Raw genomic sequence first — 21,537 nt, 5'->3', positions numbered from 1 at the left:
TTAATGGAAAGAAACTGAGATGGCCCAGGATATAACCGTTGCGATTTATTACTCCCACAAACGGCCTCAACTTTTGTATTTCTTTTTTCTTTTATTATTATTATTATTTTTTAATATTTAATTGGTAGAAGCCTTGAGAAAATAGTATTTTTCATATTTTATAATTTAGCTTAAAATGATTTAAATGTGGATTCTTTGTGGACTAAGAGAATTTATTTAATCTTGAAAATATATTTGTTATAGGTCGACTTTCGTCCCTGCTCGATGGGTGGGTCTTGTAATCAAGCTTCATTCTCTCTTTGCACTCGAGGGTCAATCTTCGTCCGGCTCAAAGAAACCTTTGCATGCCTCTGTTACCTTTTGGAATGCCTACGCTCCATAGAAACGGTCTATTTGAGAACGTTCCTTAGCTTGTAGATCTTGACAGAAGGTTAGAATTATAGCTCTTCTAAAGTGGTATCTCACCCAAAGCTCGAGAACTCAAGGTAAGAACATACGAATAAACTGAAACTATATCTTAATTTATTTTTTTTATGGTTCCATCATAGAAATTTTAAAATAAAAAATGGAGTGTGTTTATAGCTAAAAAAAATATTTAAATTTAGTTTAGAATGATAATGATTCTTTTTCAAATTTTTGTGGGTCATTACTATTATAATAATTCTCTCTTCTTTGTGATTCCTAGCTATCTCTCTAGTCCATTTATTACTTGTTCCATCTTATAGACTTTTAATTTTCTATACATAATTTTAATAACTTTGTTTTTGTTTGACTAACAAAAAAAAAACATAAATTTTGGTAATGGAAAATTAGATTTTATTATAATAATTTATATGAATACACAGATTCAAAGAATATGAGTTGAACGCATGATTGATTGTCCATGAGTGGAGGTGTCCGGAGTGATTCTGTCCAAACTTCTGATACTTGTTTTCTGTAAAGAAAGCCCTAAAAGGCACTGCTTCATCCCTTCCCCTGTCGTTTTCTTTACCCACTTTTCACGTTCTTCTCAACCTCATTATGTTTCAGTTTAAAATCCTCCATTTCTCAAACCCATTTCAAAACAATGCTCCTTAGTTGTTAATCCGTTCGCTATGGCCGACTCCGGCAGCGTCTCCTCTTCTTCATTGGATTCCGCCTCCGTTGCCACCGCCGATCAGGTCCAGGTAAATTCAACTAATCTGCTTTGTTCTGTCAATTTCATGTTCTTACTGCCTTTTTCCTCACTGGGTTTCGTTTACTTTACTGATAACTGATCAGAATGCAGCTCGGGGTCGAGGCCAAGCGTTGTCGAGTGAATCGTCACGTTCTTGGCGGGATATTTTCTGGTCCATTGTGTTTATAATTCACTTGATCATTGTGGGATTTGTGCTTGTGATTCTGGGGCTTAATAGGTTCAAGAAGAGCAATAGGTTACAAATCGATAAGTTCACAAATACAATTATGGAGAATCGGGTTGGATTGACAGAGGATTACTGGCCGCTTTTTGCTTTGGCAGGTGGAGTTGGAACCTTACTTGGCTGGACTTGGTTGTTCTTGCTTGGTTCTTTTGCAAATCATGTAATGAAAATTTCTGTGCATATTTTGACTACATATCTTGCTGTGATAAGTGTATTGTGCTTCTGGGGTCAGCTTTTTTTCTGGGGTGTAGCGTTTGCAAGCGGTGCAGGGCTGCAGTTCCTGTATGTTATATCAGTTATAGACAGGTACGCGCTTGAACCATGAAGATTTTTGTTCTTCTTGAGCTTGATTGAGCTTGATTTATTGTCGTGTTTCTGAAATTCTCCTGCTTTTGGTTAGGAATAACGACTCTCCACAATGGTATGATATTGTCCGCTTTGAGCATAAGCTCTCATGGCTTTGCTTTGGGCTTCCCCGATAATATTCCTCACTTATAAACCCATGATCTTCTACTAGATTAGTCAAGGTGGGACTCCCTCCCAATATTCCTCAACAATACTCCCCAACAAAGTATACCATAGAGTCTCCCCTGAGGTCTATAAAGCCCTCGAACAACCTTTCATTAATCGAGGTTCAACTCCTTCTCTGGAGTCCTACATCGGCTAATTAAGGAGTTGATTATGAGTTCATAAGTAAGGAATACATCTCCACTGGTATGAGGTTTTATGAGGAAACCAAAAGTAAAGCCATGAGAGCTTATGCTCAAAGTGGATAATATTATACCATTGTAGAGGTCTGTGATTCTTATCATGGTATCAGAGTCATACCCTTAACTTAGCTATGTCAATAGAATCCTCAAATGTCGAATAAAGAAGTTGTGAGCCTCAAAGGTGTAGTCAAAAGTGACTCAAGTGTAGAGCAAATGGTGTATTTTGTTCGAGGGCTCCAGAGAAGGAGTTGAACCTTGATTAAGGGGAAGTTGTTTGAGAGCTCCATAGGCCTCAGGGGAGGCTCTATGGTGCGCTTTGTTCGAGGGGAGGATTGTTGGGAGAGGAGTCCTACATCGACTAATGAAGGAGTTGATTATGAGTTTATTAGTAAGGAATACATCTCCATTGGTATGAGACCTGTTGGGGAAACCAAAAGTAAAACCATGAGAGCTTATGCTCAAAGTGGATAATATCGTAATATCGTACCTTTGTGGAGGTCTGTGATTCGTAACACTCTCCCCTTTAACTCAGTGCTATGAGAACTAGAAATGTAGAAGAAAAACATATTGGATTAGGTGATCATTGCAGTCTTCTCTGACCATGCATTTTTCCTTCCATAGACTACCATTTACATTGCTAGTGTTGCAAAAGGCTGTAACGATGGTATCCGGGCTACCTGAAGTTATTAGAGTTGCGTATACTTTCATGATTGTCATGCTTTTGTGTATGGGAGTGTGGTCTTTCGGAGTCGCTGGTATCGTGGCTTCGAGTATGGGGGACGGTGGACGCTGGTGGCTAATTGTGGTGAGCTCACAAGTTTGCTCTTTCTTATGTAGCTTTATGTGGAACATTAGCTGAGTTTCTATGATTTGGCATTTCTATTTGCAGGTTTTCTCCATAAGCTTATTCTGGGTTGGTGCTGTTTTTTGTAATACTCTACATGTTATAGTTTCTGGAATGGTGTTTCTAGTTCTATTCCATGGTGGTGGAGAATCATCATCTTTGCCATCGAAGTCATTGGTTCGGGCTTCACGGTATGCGGTGACAACATCTTTTGGTAGCATTTGCTATGGATCTCTTTTTACAGCAGCCATTCGGACACTGCGGTGGGAGGTAGGTACTCATGGAAGCTCTTTATTTCGTCTCTCCCTGCACGTTGATAAGCTGTATGTTACCTTTTTAGATCAGGGGAATTCGATCGAAGATTGGCAAGAATGAGTGTCTACTTTGTTGTGTTGATTTTTTGTTTCATCTTGTCGAGACTCTTGTTCGTTTCTTTAACAAATATGCGTATGTCCAGGTAGTCCCTTTTAGCTAATGTCGATTCGAATAATTGATGTTGATTCGTACTCCAAATTTTATGACTTTCTAGTATGGTTGCCCTGCTTGTTTTCGCCTCAGATAGCAGTTTATGGTAAAAGCTTCAACCGTTCAGCTAGGGATGCGTGGGAGCTGTTCCAGTCAACTGGAGTTGAAACTCTTGTTGCTTATGATTGCTCAGGTGCTGTTCTGCTGATGAGCACCATCATGGGCGGGCTCATTGCTGGGACTTGCTCGGGCATTTGGACATGGTTTAAGTGGAAGGATAAGGTGTCGATGGTGGCGTGTACCGCAACATTGATGGGAATGGTCATGGTAAATTTTCTGCAACTTTTTGCTTGATGATTCTAGTCTATGATTCGAGGTTTATGTAACAGCCCCTTTGTAACGGCCCAAGTCCAACGCTAGTAGATATTATCCTCTTTGAGTTTTCCCTTATAAAGAATGCTTCGTTCTCCTCTCAACCGATGTGGGATCTCACAATCCACCCTCCAGGCCCAAGTTCCCTTCTCCAATCGATGTGGGACCCTCCAATTCACCCCCTTTAGGGCCCAACATCCTTGCTCGCCTCGTGTCCACCTCCCTTTGGGACTTAGCCTCCTTGTTGGCACATCGCCCGTTGTCTGGTTCTGATACCATTTGTAACGGCTCAAGCCTACCGCTAGCAGGATATTGTCCTATGTTTCATTCTCCTCCCCAACCGATGTGGGATCTCACAATCCACCCACCTCCCATCGGGGCCCAACATCCTCACTGTTCCTCTTTCCCATCTCCAATCAATGTGAGACCCCCTAATCCAGGATCTCACAATCCACTCACCTCCCTTCGAGGCCCAGCATCCTTGCTAGCACTCGTTCCCTTCTCCAATTGATGTGGAACCCCCCAATCCACACCCCTTCGGGCCCAGTGTCCTTGCTAACACACTACCTCGTGTCCACCTCCCTTCGGGACTCAGCCTCCTTGCTGACACATCGCCCGGTGTTTGGCTCTGATACCATTTGTAACGGCTCAAGCCCACTGCTAGCAGGATATTGTCCTCTTTGGGCTTTCCCATTCGGGTTTTCCATTTAAGGTTTTTAAAACGCGTCTGCGAAATAAAGAATGTTTCGTTCTCTTCCCCAACCGATGTGGGATCTGACAGTTTATAACCTCACTAATCAAGTTTTGGTTCTAATTTTCAGGCAGGCCTTGCAATAGTGGTCGTGGAAAGTGCCGTTACATCCATATACATCTGTTATGCGGAAGATCCATTGCTGATTCACAGATGGGATATTGAATTCTTCGACCAGATGTCGGAGATGCTTCACCAGCGCCTTCAGCATCGGAGTGCACGAGCAAGGGAAGTGTTAACACAGTATCGGTTCGACAGCCGCAGAGAAGAACTGGCACAGGCATGAACTTCATACCTCTTACAATCTCCTTTTGTTAACTTCATTCACTTGAATAAAACTACTTTTGTTCTGAGTTTTGGAGTTTACTTTTGTTACTGTAACAATCAATCAAGTGTATAATAGTATAAGATTCCAAGCTTAAATACATGACCAATAACTTTTGACTGACTTTCCATTCTATGCTGCTGTTACTGACTTAGATTTGTACGATAGTCCAAGCCTATCACTAGCAGATATTGTCTGCTTTAGCCTGTTACGTATCGCCGTTAGCCTCACTTTTAAAATACATCTGTTAGGGAGAGGTTTCTACATCCTTATAGGGAATGTTTTTGTTCCCCTCTCCAACCAATGTGGGATAGCACATCGCTCGGTGCCTGGCTTTGATACCATTTGTAACCGCTCAAGCCCACTGCTAGCAAACATTGTCGGCTTTAGCCCATTACGTATCGCCGCTAACCTCATAAAAACACGTCTACTAGGAAGAGATTTCCACACCTTTATAAGGAATGCTTCGTTTCCCTCTCTAACTGATGTGGGATCTCACACCAATCTAAATTTCTCTCTGACGGTGGGCAATGATCTCTTCGTTGATCCTCAGCACCCCGTTTGGCTGCAGTTTTGGTAAGTCGTTCGACCTCATTGTCGTAAGCTGTCAAAAGTAGAACTTTCTTCTTCTTCTTCTGGATATCAATTACTTCATTAACTTCATAAACCAGTAGATTAAAAAGACCATGTGAAATGAAAGGAGATTAATATATAAACTACTTCTCGTATATCAAAAAATTCACAACTGTAAAAACGGTTATCTTGAATAGACACGACCGCCCTTTCACCCCTTTGGAACTGTCTCAGTTATGAAAATTTCCAATAAAGAGAAACACACAGCCCTTCTATGAACACTCTTCAAGCGTATGGATGATCAGCAGAAACTTGCCAATTTCTCTTCTTTACCGTCAGCACCACCCCTACCGCCTCCGCCCCCGCCACCACCACCCTCTTTTTCTGCCAATTTCAGCCACCCCCACATGGCGGCGCCGGTCGATTACCCCCGAAATCCCTGCGAACCCCAGCCCCACTCCACAGTTGCTTGGTCCAGCGGTCTCTGCGACTGCTGTAACGACGTTAGTATCTGTAAGTTCATTTCCATCCCATTAAATTTGAATGAACTGCGCCGTCATTACAACATGTCTGTCTGATAATTGGTTTTTTTTGTAGGCTGTTTGACTTGCTGGTGTCCCTGCATTACGTTCGGCCACATAGCAGAGATAGTAGACAGAGGATCAATATGTAATATTCATTAATTTCATTGAGAAATTCAAAATCTGACATGGTTCTTTGTGTTGAAAACTGCAGCGTGTGGCGTTAGCAGTGCAATTTACTTGTCAATACTATGCCTAACGGGGTGCTCGTGCTTGTACTCTTGCCTTTACCGCTCGAAAATGAGGGGACAGTTCTCGTTGGAAGAGAGCCCTTGCTGTGATTGCTGCGTCCACTGCTTGTGTGAGCAATGTGCGCTATGCCAACAGTATAGGGAGCTTCAACACCAAGGCTTCGACATGTCATTTGGTTCTTTCTCTGTCACTTAACTTAAATGGTAAATTTGGTGTGTTGAAATAGTGATGGGTTTTACGTGCATGGGCGTAGGATGGCATGGGAATGTGGAGAGGCAGAGAAGGATTGCTGCTCGTGCTGCTGCGACGCCGCCGCCGCCCAGTGTGCAAGGAATGATTCGTTAACGCCATGCGGTGATGCTCTTTCTTTCTTGTTCTTCTGCCTTTCTAATATCTATATAGATTGAGTTTCTTATTCACCCAATCAATAAAGTATGAATATTTGACTAATCGACTTATGTCGGAACCCGACTTTTGAGATTATGATTGAGTTTTTATCTGTAACAGCTTAGACTCACCGCTTCACTTTTCAAGCCCTTGGGTGTTTCGTTCTCCGTCCCAACTAATGTGGGACTCTTACAATCCACCCCCTTCGAGGCCCAGTGTCCTCGCTGGCACTCTTTTACTCTTTCCTTTCTCCAATCGATGTGGGACCCCCCCAAATCCACCCATTTTTGGGGCCAGTGTTCTTATTGGCATATCTCGCCTCGTGTCTACCCCCTTTGGAGAACAACCTCCTCGCTGGCACATAGTCCGGTGTCCAGCTCTGATATTATTTGTAACAGCTCAGGTCCACCGCTACCAAATATTGTCCTCTTTAGGCTTTTATTTTTGGGCTTCCCCTCAAGGCTTTAAACCGCGTCTCCTATGGTAAGGTTTTCACACCCTTTTTAAAGGGTGTTTCGTTCTCCTTCCCAACCAATATAGGATTCTCACATTCTTAGTCCTTTTTAAGCCTGTCTTCTTGTTGTGTTGGATGCTGCACCGTCTTCCTCGGTCGCAACACGGTACTTATCTGTCTCAATTTTCACCTAGTCGGATGCATGCTACTTTCGTGTCGGTACTTCGTCTGCATGTAGGGGTTACAACCTGTCTTCTTAGTATAATTATGACACTCTCCCCTACTTAAACTAGTCATCGTTCTTATCATTTCTTTGATGAGAAAATATTTTGATTAAAAATAAATAAATTATAAAGTAGGAGGCATTAATGCTTTAATTTAACATTAGTTTAAAAATAATATAAAGTTTGGTAGACATGTTTTGTAGGTGTTTGTCTTGATTCTTATCAAAAGAAATATATTTAATTTCATATAGTTTGATGTTTTCTTACATTAAGGATTATATGTTATAGAAATATAATCCATTCCATACATGTCGAACTTTTCCCAAAAGAGATGGTGCTTCATTTTCAACTACCACCATTTTCTTTTCTTTTTTTTCTATATATATATATATATATATTATTTGAAGGGTACAATGAATGAGGATAAAAAGATGAGAGAAAGTGGGAATTAATGTCTGGGGAATGAACATAGTTGGCTGCCCATTTGCTTCAATGTCCTAGATTTTGTCCCTTATCCATATCTATCCATTTCTTTTTTAACCCATATACCTTCTTTTATATATATATATATATATAAATATATATGAAGTTATGGTCGGGTCCTATTTGATCCTTTTGGAGCTTGTCTTCGATACTCATGTCATCTCGTTTTTACCAACTTTGTTTATGTCTCAGCTTGGTTTTGATGCACACTTTCTTGGTTCGTTGAATGATGCACTATTCTCTTTATCCCGCACATACATTAAGTTATGACATGTAGCAACTCATATTCTCATCTTGACTTTTAATAAACATGGCTTTAAATATATATATATATATATATATAATAAAAAGAAAAGTGAAGTTTGAGTTAAATTGTGTTTCTGACACGTGTCCGGTGTCTGGCTTTGATACCATTTGGCTCTGTCCAAGCTCGCCGATAGTAGATATTGTCCTCTACTTTCCCTTTTTTTTCATTTTTTTTTTTACAATAATTTTTATTTTTCGTGACGTAAAGTTTAAAATTTTAGACAAATTACAAAAATAAAAAATAAAAAGCTTTTTTTTGTAACTATTTTTTTTAGTATTTAAAACTTGGTTTATTTTTAACTAAATATATACATATATATAATAAAAATAAAGATGGAAGTATTATTCATAAAATTAATTTAAAAAGACGACTTTAACTAAATTATTAATAACATTTTCACATTTATATTAAATAAATAAATAATGAAAATCCGGCGCCGTTTTAAGGGACATCGTTACGTCTCTTAATTCTCTTAGTTTTTTTTCCCGCCGTAAGAAATAAAACAAAAAAAAGAAACTTCTCCTCTCTCTCGAAATGGTGCAATCATGATCTTCCGACAGAGTACAGACATGAACAAGAAGCTTGAAAACCTAGCGCTACACCACTTTGGATTCATACTCAATTGAATTTGGCTCCACGTTTCGGGCACTCAAGAACGATTAACAACCTTGCAGACACTGTTCTTGGTCTTTGACTTTAAGCTTTGCACTAGCAAAGCAATGGAATCTGAGCCACAATTTGACCTCGAAGGGAATCTCCCCCGCCTTCGGTGGAAATCGTGTTGTCTCAAACACCAAAGGTGTAATCGAAATTTGAAGAGGAGATTTTCGCTCTTTTTTCTTCTTTTTTTTTTTTTAGCAATTTTACGATTCAAATTAGGTCCGGGACAGAACGGACATATGCTTGCGCACAATTGATGCGTCAGGTTTGACCCTTGAAGCTGGGATTTACAACCACGCATAATGGAAGACTTCAAAATATCTATATTCTTTTTATGTTTTTTGTGAATGTCTGTCTGTCTTGATTGGAGATCACTATATGGGGCATTTACCATTTAAATTATCATAGTTGCAGACTTACAGCACATGAATCTTAATGGAGATGGGTTTTTTTTTCCTTCTTTTCTTGGTCCCACCCAACAAATTTAATGGGGATAAAGAATATTTAATGGTGGTGTTCTCTTTTTCCCTCTTAGGTGAGGCGTCTACAAGGTGTTTGTGAAATGTCCCGAAAGAAAGAGGCGATGCTAGATCGATGATTCATGCCGAAGTTCTTTTGGGGGGCAACAATTGTGATGGCTGGTGCATGTTCAGGGACAGTTATTATAGCGTGTGGTACCCGTGGTGGCTGTGGTAGCTGTGCAACTGACGCGACAATGCTATGATGATGTTCGATGTAAATTTTTCTTAATGTTTAAAGCGTTTAAAGACACAGGAGTTCTAAGTCAAGATGAATTGAAACCAGACAATCAACATCACATGTTTCTCTTGTGCTTGAACTTTAAGCACGCAATAATAGAGCTTTCTGATGGGAGTGGCAGTAGGCCATAACAACCCACCTATCCGAGAATACACCATTGCAAGCAAGCTAAGTCAGACTTTGCTTTTCAGACAAAGCGCATTCAAAGTGAGCCATTTCAAAAAGGTCGTAAGTGGGATTGGAAAAGCATTGCATTCTTGAACTGTAAGCCTCACTATTCTTCTTTGCATTATTTATATATTTCTCTTTCTTTGTTTTCTGCTATTGTAATTTGACTACTGCATAGACTAAAACATGTGAACCTCTTCCTTTTATATATCATTCCTACAAAATAAAGGAGAAAAAAGTGGACATGTCCTTGTTTTAGCTTATTGTGCTTGAATCAATGTAATGTCAAAACATGTGGCACTTAGCCAATTGCCCACTTGGCAGGAAAAGAGAGGGTAATATCCCCCAAACCCAACTAGATAGAATAGCTGTCCACGTCAGACCACGATACTCATCTTTTCATCATCTATATAAGGAACATTAGAAGCTTATACCTTCGCCCATAACTAATTTTACTCTCAAAAGCCTCTTGACTTTAGTTTCTGCATCCCCGGAATGCCTACCATTAACCTAGGCCAGATTCCAAGTTTCGAAGAACATGTTAATGGCTTTGATCAACATGATGTGTTGGTTGAGGAGATTGAAGGTCTCATTAGAGTTTACGGAAATGGGTATGTGGAAAGAGCACAGATAGTTCCCTGTGTCTCTAATGCATTGCCGCCAGAGCTGGGTGTTACTTCTTGGGATGTAGTTGTGAATAAGCTGAGTAACATTTGGGCTCGTTTCTATATCCCAAAACAGTGCCAGGGGAAACTTCCTTTGCTTGTCTATTTCCATGGAGGTGGATTTTGTGTCGGCTCGGCAGCTTGGAGCTGCTACCATGAGTTCCTTGCCAAGGTATCTGCAAAAGCGGAGTGTATAATTATGTCTGTGAATTATCGTTTGGCACCAGAAAACCCTCTTCCTGCTCCTTATGAAGATGGATTAAAGACCATTTCATGGTTGAAACAAGTTGCTCTTATTGGGGGCAAGCAGAATTGGTGGTCAAGATACTGTGACTTTACCAGAATCTACCTTGGTGGTGATAGTGCGGGTGGCAACATAGCCTTCAATGTAGCCGCCAGACTTGGTGGTAAGACCACTGCTTCTGGAGCTGTGGTCTTGAAGCCGTTGGTTATTAGAGGTAACATTTTGATACAACCATTTTTTGGTGGGGAGTCCAGGACCAAATCAGAGAAGTTTCTAGTCCAACCTCCTCGTTCGGCACTGACGATGGCGGTTTCCGATACATACTGGCGGTTGGCATTGCCGTCTGGGGCAAACCGTGACCACCCTTGGTGCAATCCTTCGGCAAAAGGGTTGTTTAAGGTGGAGAATTTGAGGGTTTTGCCTAGTTTGGTATGTATATCGGAATTGGACATATTGAAAGATAGGAACTTGGAGTTCTGCTCTGCTTTACATAGAGAGGGTAAGCTGATCAATTATGTGGTTCATGAAGGAGTTGGCCATGCCTTTCAGGTTCTGAACAAATCACAGCTCTCACAGACTCGGACTCTTGAAATGATTGGTCATATCAAGGATTTCTTATGTGTATAGCTTCAGTAGAATTTGTACAGAGAAGAACACTTTTTCAGACTTATTGTTTTTCCCCCCCCACAGAAAGAGAGAGCATTCTTATAAGATAAAGATATTTCTTCCAAGGGATGTTCTATCAATTTATATCCTTATTGAGATGCCTAAACTTGGACTTAAATCTACTCCTCTACCTCATATGAACTACCATGGTGACCCAAATAGCCATCTTATGGCAATTGAAACATGTTACTTAAGCAGTTAGCATATATATAGATGAAGATGAGTTATAAGATAAGAGAGACTTACAATAGATTCCATTGTGTACACTAAATTTGGAACAATAATCCCACTTCAAACTCTTCTCATCAGGTAACCGTCGTCACAATGGTATGATATTGTCCACTTTGAGCATAAGCTCTCATGGCTTTGCTTTAGACTTCCTCAAAAGACCTCGTACCATTGGACTTGTAAATTCATGATCATTCCTTAAATTAGCCAACGTGGGACTCTCTCTCAACAATCCTCAACAGTGTCCACATGGTCAAAATTTTCACTCACGATTCTTAGCTCGTGTACTTTCCTTAAGCTCTGAACTTTTCAGGTAGCAATGAATTGTCCCTGTTTTTTTGGTCTCCAGTCTCTGCCTTTTTAGACGCACAACTGGAAAGAAACCTCGCAATTTGGGAAGAGGGACTGACTCTACATTAGTGGATGGCTGATGCGACACTAAGGGTGAATGATGAAGTGAAACTAAGGATAATTTTGGGCCCTCACCTCCCCAAAGGATAAGTGCCAACTTTATGACAATGGATATTGGTTTTCTTATGTAGGACTAGCCGCCATTGTAAGACTTCACGTCTCTTTTTTTTTTTAGATAGATTTACATAAATGGACGTGTGCCCATTTTGTGTCATGGTCAGTCATTGGTCTTTAGCTTATTAGCCAGCCAATGATCGAGGCGTCTTACTTGTTTTGTCGGGCTTGAACTAATCCGAGTCGGTTCATAGCAGATACTGAAGTGAGCATAATACATCTCCTGGTTTCCAAGATTTTAAAATTTGCAGCATATTGTATGAAGTGAGCGTAATACAAAAACGTAGGTTGGGAAGAAGATTAGTATCTTATGAGCAATGCCTCTCATAGAATGAACCATCATTTCCAATCTTCTTCTCACATTCGTATCTCCCAACTCTCAATATGAACAAGAGCTTGGCTGAAGTAAACGGTGAAACATGTGATTCGGTCGTGTAGGTTATTTTAAAGCTCGCTTCTTTTTTTTAAATCAACGCTTTTTTCAAATTTAGTTTGATGGTAGATAATAGAATTTGGCCGTTTGGATAATAAAATTTCAATAGAATTTCAATGTCATTGTAACGGCCCAAGTTGACTGCAAGCATTGTCTTCTTTGGGCTGCTTTGAGCTTTTCTTTTCGAGCTTCCCCTCTAGCTAAAGAGAGTTTTCCACACACTTATAAAGAATGTGTTTTGTTCCCCTCTTTAACCAATATGTATTAGTTAAATAATAAGTCTCACCTCGCTACTCTTAACCTGTTCTATTATTTCATTGTTTGAGCATACGTCTATGGTTAAAATTTGCTTCCCTTCGTTATGGTCTGTCGGGTATGTTCAAAATCTACCGTTACAACGGTTAAACAGTGAAAGTTTGGCCATGTTGCTTGTCAATTATAGTTTGGTTGGAGATGGACAATGTTTTTCATCAGAACTATTTTGGATATTGCATTTGATCTGAAGTAACTCTGATTTGAATTAGTTCGGAGATCTGAACAAATTGAAAGAAAAACCAGAAGAACCAAGCTTCCATAAACTCGTGCTACTAAAAACCTACTGAGATTTTTTTTCTTTTTCTCAGCGTGGATTAATTGTGGTTCTTTTCTGCAAACAAATCAATCAGCAAGAATCATTCCTAAGATCAGATCAAACTTTAATCACGAGTATTTTCACTTGGTGTCCTCAAGTGTGTGTGGATATGTGTACCCATTTGGTTTCGGAATCTTAACTTGAAGTCAATATAATTAATACAAATTGATAACTATTACAGTAGAGATTGAAGATTGGCAATCAAAAAAAGTGTAGATACAAATGGGGACTCCATAGCAGTCCCCCGAGTTCAACATCCAAATTACGAGTCCATTGTTGAAAAAGACAAATGAAGAAAGAATATTATAGATTATAAGGATGCAGAAGGAATAAAAGCATCAAGTCTCTACTCAATGGCTCACTCTGCACGCTAGATGCATCACAAACTGCACTACAACAACGAACGTGGGGGAAGAAACATACAGCTATTTCGTTGAAAAACAATAGCAACTTCTGCAAAAGCACCTTCGTACAGATGTTTGCGATGGCAATGAAGCCCGGTCTAACTGGACATCATCACGTGATCGATTGATTGAAGAGCTTGGTTAGCAAAGAACCGGACATCTACATCTGGATCTTCACTGAGTTCAACTAGGCTAGGGCGGATAGTTTTTTCCACCACCTGCATCGCAAGTGTTATCTAATATTAATATAAACAATCAAGATATCAGTTAAGCATCATCTGTGACTACTTACAGGTTGGTCAACTATGGGAATGAGAGACTGCAACACTTTCGCCACATTAAACTTGATATTTGGAACCCTGTAAAAACTTAACTTAACCACCAAAAAAGAGCGAAAAGAAGGTTGATAAAACAATTAACAAGGGGCGCAAGCCAACTAACAATAACACCCATCATGATTCATTTTTTTAGGGATGATTCCACCGTCCGGCTTTGGGCCAGCAACTAATCTATCTAATTAAAACAAGAAAATAATTTATGTCCTGTACCTGTCCTTGGAAGAACTGATAACCACCGGTAAAAGCTTTGTGCATGTGATTTCTGAGCCCATAACTGGGGCAAGAAGGGAGACCGCACGAAGAACAGTCATTCGATACAAATAATGTGGGTTGTTAATCATGTCAAGAACCTGTTTGTGAAACCCCATCAGTTAGAGGAAGAGAACAAAGTGCATGGATTGTGTGCAGCAGGCAGGGTGAAGGATTTTTGTAATAATGATTAGCGTTATAATTCTTTCATGACCTCTGGATGGTATGTTTTATCTAAAAACTTCTTTATCTAAAGACAATGTTAGGCTATCACCAAGGTCAGGCTAAATGTGATTGTGAAATTCATTTGAAACAAACCTGTGGGACAATATGCTGCATTGCCCACTCAGGACCAAATTCTTCTGCAAGGCGCTTCAAATTGTTAGCAGCTGCATCACGGATTGAGTAAACCTGCAAGAAGTAACCATTGCAATAGAAATTTCTATAAAAAACTGCATAACATATAACAAGTCAATGATATCTTTCAAATTGTCCTTTAAAATAATTCTTTCTTAATATGTGCACTTTCGGTACTTTGTTGCCTATTGAAATCACCTCCTTTCACTTTAGATGGTCAAATTCTTTTATAGCTTTTTCTGCATTAGAGAGAGCAGCAGAAGAACAATGAGGAAGAAAGAAGAAGAGAATGTCTTAGGTGTCTCAAAGAGGATGCCTTTGGTATCTCATCCTCTTACACTCTTGTACAGTGTACATTTATTTAGTGTTTCCATTTTTTTAAAATACCATAGCAAGATCACATATGAGTAAACATGCAAGAAGAACCCACTGCAACAAAAAACAAACCATATGTGGCCTCTCCAACTTGACTAGGAAGAGTTAATTTCCCAAGGCAGGGAAATTTTGTCTGCTACCTTAGCTAGGACGAGAATTAACAAGTTGGTTTTCTGACCCCAGATATAAACTAGACATTTTTCCATTGCCCTCCTGCTTGGGCTTGGGTTTACATATTTGTCGTGGCTAGAGAGAAATGGAGGACTTGGCAGGAGATGGAAAGCTAGCGGTACTAAAACACATTTGTATCCTTTTAATTTCTTAACTAACAATGACCAAAGACCGATCATTTTCTCTCTATAACTAATAATAATCCAGAGTAAATAGTTCAGTTGCTACTTTCATTATGATTCAGTTGCACAGAAACTAGAATTGACGAATTCCGTATAATGGACATCCCCTTCAGAAACCAATCAAATGATCTCATGAACAGCAACGTACCTTATTCAACAAAAAGAATATTCTCATAAACTGAAGCAACATTCACTCAGAAGCATGTTATTCACATTAAAATTTACTTTTTTCATGCATTCTTAAACTATGGTAAGCCTTAATGAAGCTCAGGAAACACTAACCTTATCCTGTAACCACTGCATGCAAAGAGCACCAAGCTTATCGTCAAAAAACCCTACACCCAGCTGACTTGCCAATAAAGGAATGTATTCTATAATTGCTAACCTAACTCTCCAGTGTCTATCCTCAGCAAGTTCAACAATGGCAGGTAACAGTGATTGAGACAAGAGATCAATTCCAATAACCTGCATAACAGGTTTGTGGTGAGATGGCAGTAAAATATTTTTTGAGAGAGAGTGTGAGAGAGTTAAAGCATGTTTGCGAAGTATAAAACAGCATCTCTTATTATGATGTTGGTCAAGAACCCTCCCCCTTCAGTTTCAAGGTGAATTACAACAAACCTGATTTACTTGATCAAGCTTGCTAATGATATTGAGGCGCACATCAGGGAATTCATCCTTAAGCAGAGAAAGGAATATCGGAAGCAGTTGTTCGATGGTAGCATCCTGCACAATCCATCTAAGTGAGATTTTTTATGTCCCAATACAAACAACAGTATACTATTAAACAGACTGGGAAATTGGTTAAACCATCGACCCTGAAAATAAAAATGGAGACAAGACAATTATGTAATACCGAATCTTTCCCAGTAACCACTTCAAGTTGCATGGATATGATGTAAAAAGGCCTCCGAGGAAATAATGAGTCTACCATTCATCCTTATCACTACATGTACACGTCCTCATCACTCAACCACACACAAAAGACAACATATTTTTTTTATGAGCACAAAAACTTGACTGATAATTTATTTATCATTTAGAAAAAGGTAATTTTACCCCCGGGTGGAAGGGTGGATAACCTGGATTGAAAGATGAAAGTTAATGAATTCCACTACAGAACCCCCACAAGAATGTTCCTAGAAAAACGAGTGTGAAGTAGTCTTCCAAGAGCCACTGTGTACGGAGTTATGAGAGTCATCGCTACAATCCCCAAATTATTTCAATTTGTAATTCATATCACATCTTGGCCTTCAAAATTCAGAAATACAAAACAGAATCCAGCTACCAATTCCTCGCCATTTTTCATAAAATTTCAGATATATAAATACACTCCGAAATTAGCAAACTAATCAATATGCTAACAAAAGTATTAATCAGCAAATTACTTTAATCACTTCACTTAGAAACATTACACAGCACCCAGTTCTCAATTCCTCACTGTTTACATAAATATATGCGTCCAAAATAAACTATCCAGTACCTAATATTAAACATAAGCATTAATCACCAAAGTGTTTTAATTTCACATCCCTTAGTAGCGTCAAAATTCAGAAATATTAACCAGCATCCAGGATTTCCTCTCTCTCCACAGTGTACTCACCCCTTCCCCCAATGGAAAAAAAAACTTAGATATGGCTTCTAAGCAGACTTATTGAAGAAAGAAGCGGATTAAGGTTCTCAATAAAACAATAAATAAACATTTAATATGCAGTTTATAGCAAGCAACACATTTGTGAAAACCAAAATAAAGACTTCATACCTTTCCCAACACAGGAGCCATTCCCATGATAACTGAGGCTAAAGCTGAACGGACATGCTGAGAGGAATCTGATGACAATTCCTGTAGTCGTTATTTGCTTAGCACTCAGTGAAAGTATGAGAAAAACAAATTTGAGGCATGACATGTAACAGTAGATAAGTGAAAAGGTTTAAACTCTGAAATAGCATATGCACCTTAACGCAGGGAAGGATATGCTGAATTGCTAGTTCTGGACTTAAAATCCGGCAAAACTTGGTCACTTTGCCAGCAGCTGCTATACGAACTTCAGCTTCATTGTCTCGAAGCAAGCGCACATAAGCAGGTACCAAGTCCGTCCTTACCACCCAAAAACAAGTGCATGCATTATGAACAAGATAAAAACTCAATATGTAGTACACTTGGCACAATGTTCACAACTCTTTCTAATATAAGAATTATTTTCCATATTTACATAGTATTAGTACAAAAATACATGTGCATTCATTTTTTTTAATTAATAGAAAATTTGATAATTATGATAAATGAAATTAAAATAACAAGGCCACATGAGCATATAGGCTAACCAAGGACAGCCTAGGAGCCACCCAAGAGAATAAACTAAAGTATCTCCAATGTTTTAGAATAAAGAGAAAGGAAATCCAAAGCTAGAAAACCAGAATAAGAAGAACCTTCCTCCCAAGAACCCCCCAGTAACCAAGGAAGGGGCTCCTATCTACATAGCCAAATAAACCAAATGATAAAGGAAGGTCATACAGAACTACATTTCATGGGTTTCCATAATACAATAGGTCCAAAAAAAAAAACATTCTCATCTTTCCACATTGATCAATAACCAACTTTTCTTCATAGATTAATAAGAAATTACCTAGTAGGTTCAGGTCCTACAGCTTCACACAACTCGTATAACTGGTTGGCAACCATGTAACGGACACGCCAAGACTTATCCTACATAGAAGGAAAAGTAGGCAAGGAACAAGAAAGAAATTAGCGCTTGGATAAATATTGTCAAGGCCATGAGGGTATAAAGCATGTAAATACCATTTTTACCTTCTGCTACACACAATAGAGGTACTCAAACTAAGAAGTAACTAAATAAAATGCAGATATATAGATTATACATTATAATTTCATTGATATTATAGCTTACCTAGGAACGAAAAAGTTCAAGAACAAAGGTATTTATAATATGCTATGCTTTCTTTAAAGTTGATTTAATAATCCTATGGACAGCTCAAAAAGTTTTAGTAGCAACTTAAAAAGAATTTTGGATGTTTGTACATCTATGTCATTCTTACCATTGCTAATAACTAAACAACAGAAGCACAAAGGAAACATAAAACAATACATCCAGACGTTCATCACAAAGACCTGGAAACCACTAGATTACAAAATGTAATTGTAAAATAATCCTTGATCCTTGTTCCAAAGAAGATAATGCTTGATCTGATCTTCCAATAAAGATATTTCTCAACAGTGCATATAATCATTCTAACAAATTGTCAGGCATACAAATCAAACTGTGAAATCCAATAAATTGTGCAAAACTATACCTGGGAGAAGTTAACGATAACTGGAAGAATATGTGATACACAATCCTGGGGTTCCAATAACTTGCCCAAAGCTGCACAACCCTCAACGGCCAGCAATCTCACAGAGTCCTGATCTGTTAAAGACTTGGTGTAAGAACATAAAATGTACTAAACCAAACAACTGACTGAGAGAATTCTAAAGAATAATTCCCATGCTTTTGTAACTTGAGAAAGATCCATGTTTATTCCCTGTTAATATCTCAACTAAAAAGTCCAAATGAAGAATAGTTAGACTTATAACAGCACTGATCTCAACATATTATGCACACTGCACATACACTAAAATAATTTGAAAACTTAAACAAGAAGTCTAAACTTTAACCAGCAACACACAACCGATGTGATGCACCCACTAGAAAACACACTTTCTATTCACATGAATCCAATATCCGCAAGAAACCAGAAAAGTAAATCACACTCAGGTAACAGATACAGATAATTACCATCTTGAGTAAGATCCTCAAAAATAGTCATGGTATCAGTCTTCAGATGAGCAGGTTCAATTGTTGCAGCAAACTTTCCTAGATTTGTTGCAGCAGACCTCCTAACCATGGGCATATCATCTTGACACAATTGGCCATACATTGACCGCAACTCAGTCTTCAACATCTCTGGAGCACTAGGGTAGGCAATATGAAATAGCCCACATGCGGATACTCTAGCCGTAAACCATTCACCAGCCGCCAATCTCTGGATATATGTGCAAGCACAAACAGACACAGACCCTCAGAAAACGTTGGATTTAAAGCTATTGATGTTGAATATGCAAAGAGTGTTTTAGAAGAAAAATAAAAGAAAGAGGGGAGAAGCTAGCAGTTCTCAGATTTTTAGGACAGAATGAACAAAATGGCAGGGAGACCTAATAGGGTCTCAGAATTGGTTTGATGTTATCAAAGTTAATCAATTTGAGCTGTATTCCCTAGAAAAACCGATTGTCATTGGAAGGACGTCAAAAGTATAGGCTCATAAGCAAGACTTAAATAACATATCCCAGAACATTCAATATATCATTGGAAGCATATTTAACATAAAACATCTTAAATTTATGGATACTTTTCAATGCGCCACCTATTGCAAGTGTCAGATAAATGAAGTAAAGGGAATGATTTTAAAAAGAGAGGAATGCATATCGAAGAAAAGAAGGAAAAAGAAAAATGTAGAGGGAAATACTAACCTTAACGAGAGGAATAAACCAATCAACTAAATCACTCTCTCTCATTTGGGAACCAATTCTGCACAAAGACTCCACAGCTTTGTCCCTCACACAGGTTTCCTCAACAGTGCACAGAGTTTCCAGAGGTGGAAGCAAAACATGGGCATGCTCAACACCACCAACATATGGGATGAACACTCCCAACTCCTCAGCCATAGCAAGAAGCACCTCATCATCATCATCATTGTTTTCACTCAGAAATGGGATCAATTCTTTACGCGTTCGCTCCTCTCCAAGAGCACGTGCAATTGTAGAAAGTCTACGAATTGAGTTCAACCGTAGCTGAATGTCATCATTTTTCAGCTCGTCAATAAGGACAGCTATTGGATATAGAGGCTCGTGGACCATAGACATCTTATACAGTGATTTCCTGTAAAACTAAAGACGAGATAGAGAAAAAGAAATCGGTTCACAGCTCAAAAAGACGGTTTCCAACAGGTTGATGGGAAAACAAAAACAAAGATATCAAAAAAAAACTAATTTCTTATCACGAAACACGTGGCATAAGAACGAAAAAACGACCGTAAACGGACTAAAAACTAGACATAAAAGAAAAATGCCAAGCGCAACTTTACCCGCTTACGATAAACTCGCGCCTTCCGGACGTGCAGAATAAAAGTGGATAAAATCAATGCTCCATATGATCTCTAATAACTAGATGGAAAACATTAATTACACTAGAGATTGAAGGCTTTGTTATTGATATATGAATCCTCGACTTCAACGAAAAGGTAACACGTAGAAATGGACAAATCAGATCCGCAATCAAAGATCCAAGGGCAAGAAAGGACAAGGCTAAAGAACCATAGAAAAAGCCTAAATATTGAAAGAAACAACACAGATTCGAAGGTCCGAGCCCTAAGTTCGGTGATATGCAGCTAGAATCGAAGATTCTCCATCCAGAACGAGGACGGTGCGGCAGAAGTATTTTCTTGTTCCTTGAAACTTAAGGTAAGCAACACAGGAAATTCAATCTAACTATTCCCTTCCTGTCAATGACGAAGTAAAGTAGTGAAATCCAGATTAAACAAAACGCTGCTCGGGCGGCGATCGACTAAAACAAAATGGAAATAGTTCCTTTCTTCCTCAAATTTGAAAGGAAAAGAAAAAGGGTGGGAGGAAAAGTGAAAGCGGACTCACCAAGATCAATGCCCTTGCCTGGCTGAGCTTCAGGAACCTGTCGTCGGAGAAAGAGAGAGAGACAGAGAGAGAGAGACTACAAGAAGAAGAGAGCCGGGACAAACGAGGCTTTTTGTTAAGACACACTCCGATCTGAGAATTCCATAATAACAGAACTGTAACCATTATGGGCCGGCCCATCGACACGTAATCCACAGAAAAGGCCCAGTATATTGGGCTTTTCAAAAGCCCAATATACCGGGATTTTGCTGTTCTATCCGTTCATCTTGGGCTTGGTTTTCTTTTTGGGCTTAGCAGAAAGCCTACTTCGAGAAGGAATGAAGCCCAAATACGTGGAGTTCACTGTTCATGGGCCTCCGTACATATCAGCCTGTTTTTTCAAGAACATCCTATCTTCAACAAATTTGCAAAATATATATATATATAAACACATTCACGAGATAGCTCCATTCTCCTAAATGATAAAGTAGTAGTTAGGTGTACAAGGAAAAGATCTTCCTGTCTGCACGAATCAAGTCACAACTTTCCCATCGGAAGGTCAGCTTAGTGCATTATTGCATACTATTTGTGTGGTCGATTGGAAAGGGGAACGAATAAGTGTGAAAACCTCTCATTAGTATACGTGTTTTAAAACCTAAGCCCAGAAAGGGAAGCCCAAGGAGAACAATATGTGCTAACCTAGTATACGTGTTTTAAAACCTAAGTTCGGA

The 21,537-nt window shown here is 39.1% G+C and overlaps 4 protein-coding genes across 6 annotated transcripts; 3 read left to right on the top strand and 1 right to left on the bottom strand.

The window, feature by feature from the left end:
* Positions 1 to 251: 251 nt before the first annotated feature.
* LOC111449926 (CTL-like protein DDB_G0274487) lies at positions 252 to 6,274 on the top strand. Its single transcript, XM_023090013.1, has 9 exons — positions 252 to 485; positions 846 to 1,166; positions 1,261 to 1,706; positions 2,732 to 2,915; positions 3,000 to 3,224; positions 3,295 to 3,411; positions 3,513 to 3,746; positions 4,613 to 4,822; positions 6,176 to 6,274. The coding sequence occupies exons 2-9, from the start codon at positions 1,095 to 1,097 to the stop codon at positions 6,218 to 6,220; spliced, it is 1,533 nt and encodes a 510-aa protein (XP_022945781.1). The 5' UTR covers positions 252 to 485; positions 846 to 1,094; the 3' UTR covers positions 6,221 to 6,274.
* On the top strand, positions 5,301 to 7,989 carry LOC111449929 (protein PLANT CADMIUM RESISTANCE 11). 3 transcript variants are annotated; one of them, XM_023090016.1, is made up of 5 exons: positions 5,301 to 5,953; positions 6,038 to 6,109; positions 6,176 to 6,388; positions 6,467 to 6,567; positions 7,954 to 7,989. In XM_023090016.1, the coding sequence occupies exons 1-4, from the start codon at positions 5,734 to 5,736 to the stop codon at positions 6,556 to 6,558; spliced, it is 597 nt and encodes a 198-aa protein (XP_022945784.1). In that variant the 5' UTR covers positions 5,301 to 5,733; the 3' UTR covers positions 6,559 to 6,567; positions 7,954 to 7,989. The 3 variants fall into 3 exon arrangements, with proteins under 3 accessions (XP_022945784.1, XP_022945785.1, XP_022945783.1); XM_023090017.1 differs by lacking the exon at positions 7,954 to 7,989 and adding an exon at positions 7,686 to 7,918; XM_023090015.1 differs by lacking the exon at positions 7,954 to 7,989 and having other exon boundaries at positions 6,467 to 6,717.
* A 562-nt stretch (positions 7,990 to 8,551) lies between these two features.
* LOC111449259 (probable carboxylesterase 6) lies at positions 8,552 to 11,272 on the top strand. The gene is made up of 2 exons (XM_023089091.1): positions 8,552 to 8,867; positions 9,264 to 11,272. Exon 2 carries the CDS (start codon positions 10,151 to 10,153, stop codon positions 11,189 to 11,191), a length of 1,041 nt encoding a protein of 346 aa, XP_022944859.1. The 5' UTR covers positions 8,552 to 8,867; positions 9,264 to 10,150; the 3' UTR covers positions 11,192 to 11,272.
* Positions 11,273 to 13,187: 1,915 nt separating this feature from the next.
* LOC111449622 (serine/threonine-protein phosphatase 2A 65 kDa regulatory subunit A beta isoform-like) lies at positions 13,188 to 20,928 on the bottom strand. Its single transcript, XM_023089599.1, has 13 exons — positions 20,828 to 20,928; positions 19,649 to 20,065; positions 18,918 to 19,164; positions 18,436 to 18,548; positions 17,751 to 17,830; positions 17,080 to 17,221; positions 16,886 to 16,966; positions 15,745 to 15,849; positions 15,406 to 15,588; positions 14,357 to 14,449; positions 14,000 to 14,139; positions 13,744 to 13,810; positions 13,188 to 13,669 (listed from the first exon to the last, which is right to left on the bottom strand). The coding sequence occupies exons 2-13, from the start codon at positions 20,039 to 20,041 to the stop codon at positions 13,550 to 13,552; spliced, it is 1,764 nt and encodes a 587-aa protein (XP_022945367.1). The 5' UTR covers positions 20,042 to 20,065; positions 20,828 to 20,928; the 3' UTR covers positions 13,188 to 13,549.
* Between the last annotated feature and the right edge of the window lie 609 nt (positions 20,929 to 21,537).

Source organism: Cucurbita moschata, unplaced genomic scaffold, assembly GCF_002738365.1.
Source record: "Cucurbita moschata cultivar Rifu unplaced genomic scaffold, Cmos_1.0 Cmo_Scf00011, whole genome shotgun sequence".
Taxonomy (NCBI): Eukaryota; Viridiplantae; Streptophyta; class Magnoliopsida; order Cucurbitales; family Cucurbitaceae; genus Cucurbita; species Cucurbita moschata.
The sequence above is the reverse complement of the archived record's forward strand: the minus strand, read 5'-3'. Positions and strand labels throughout refer to the sequence as shown.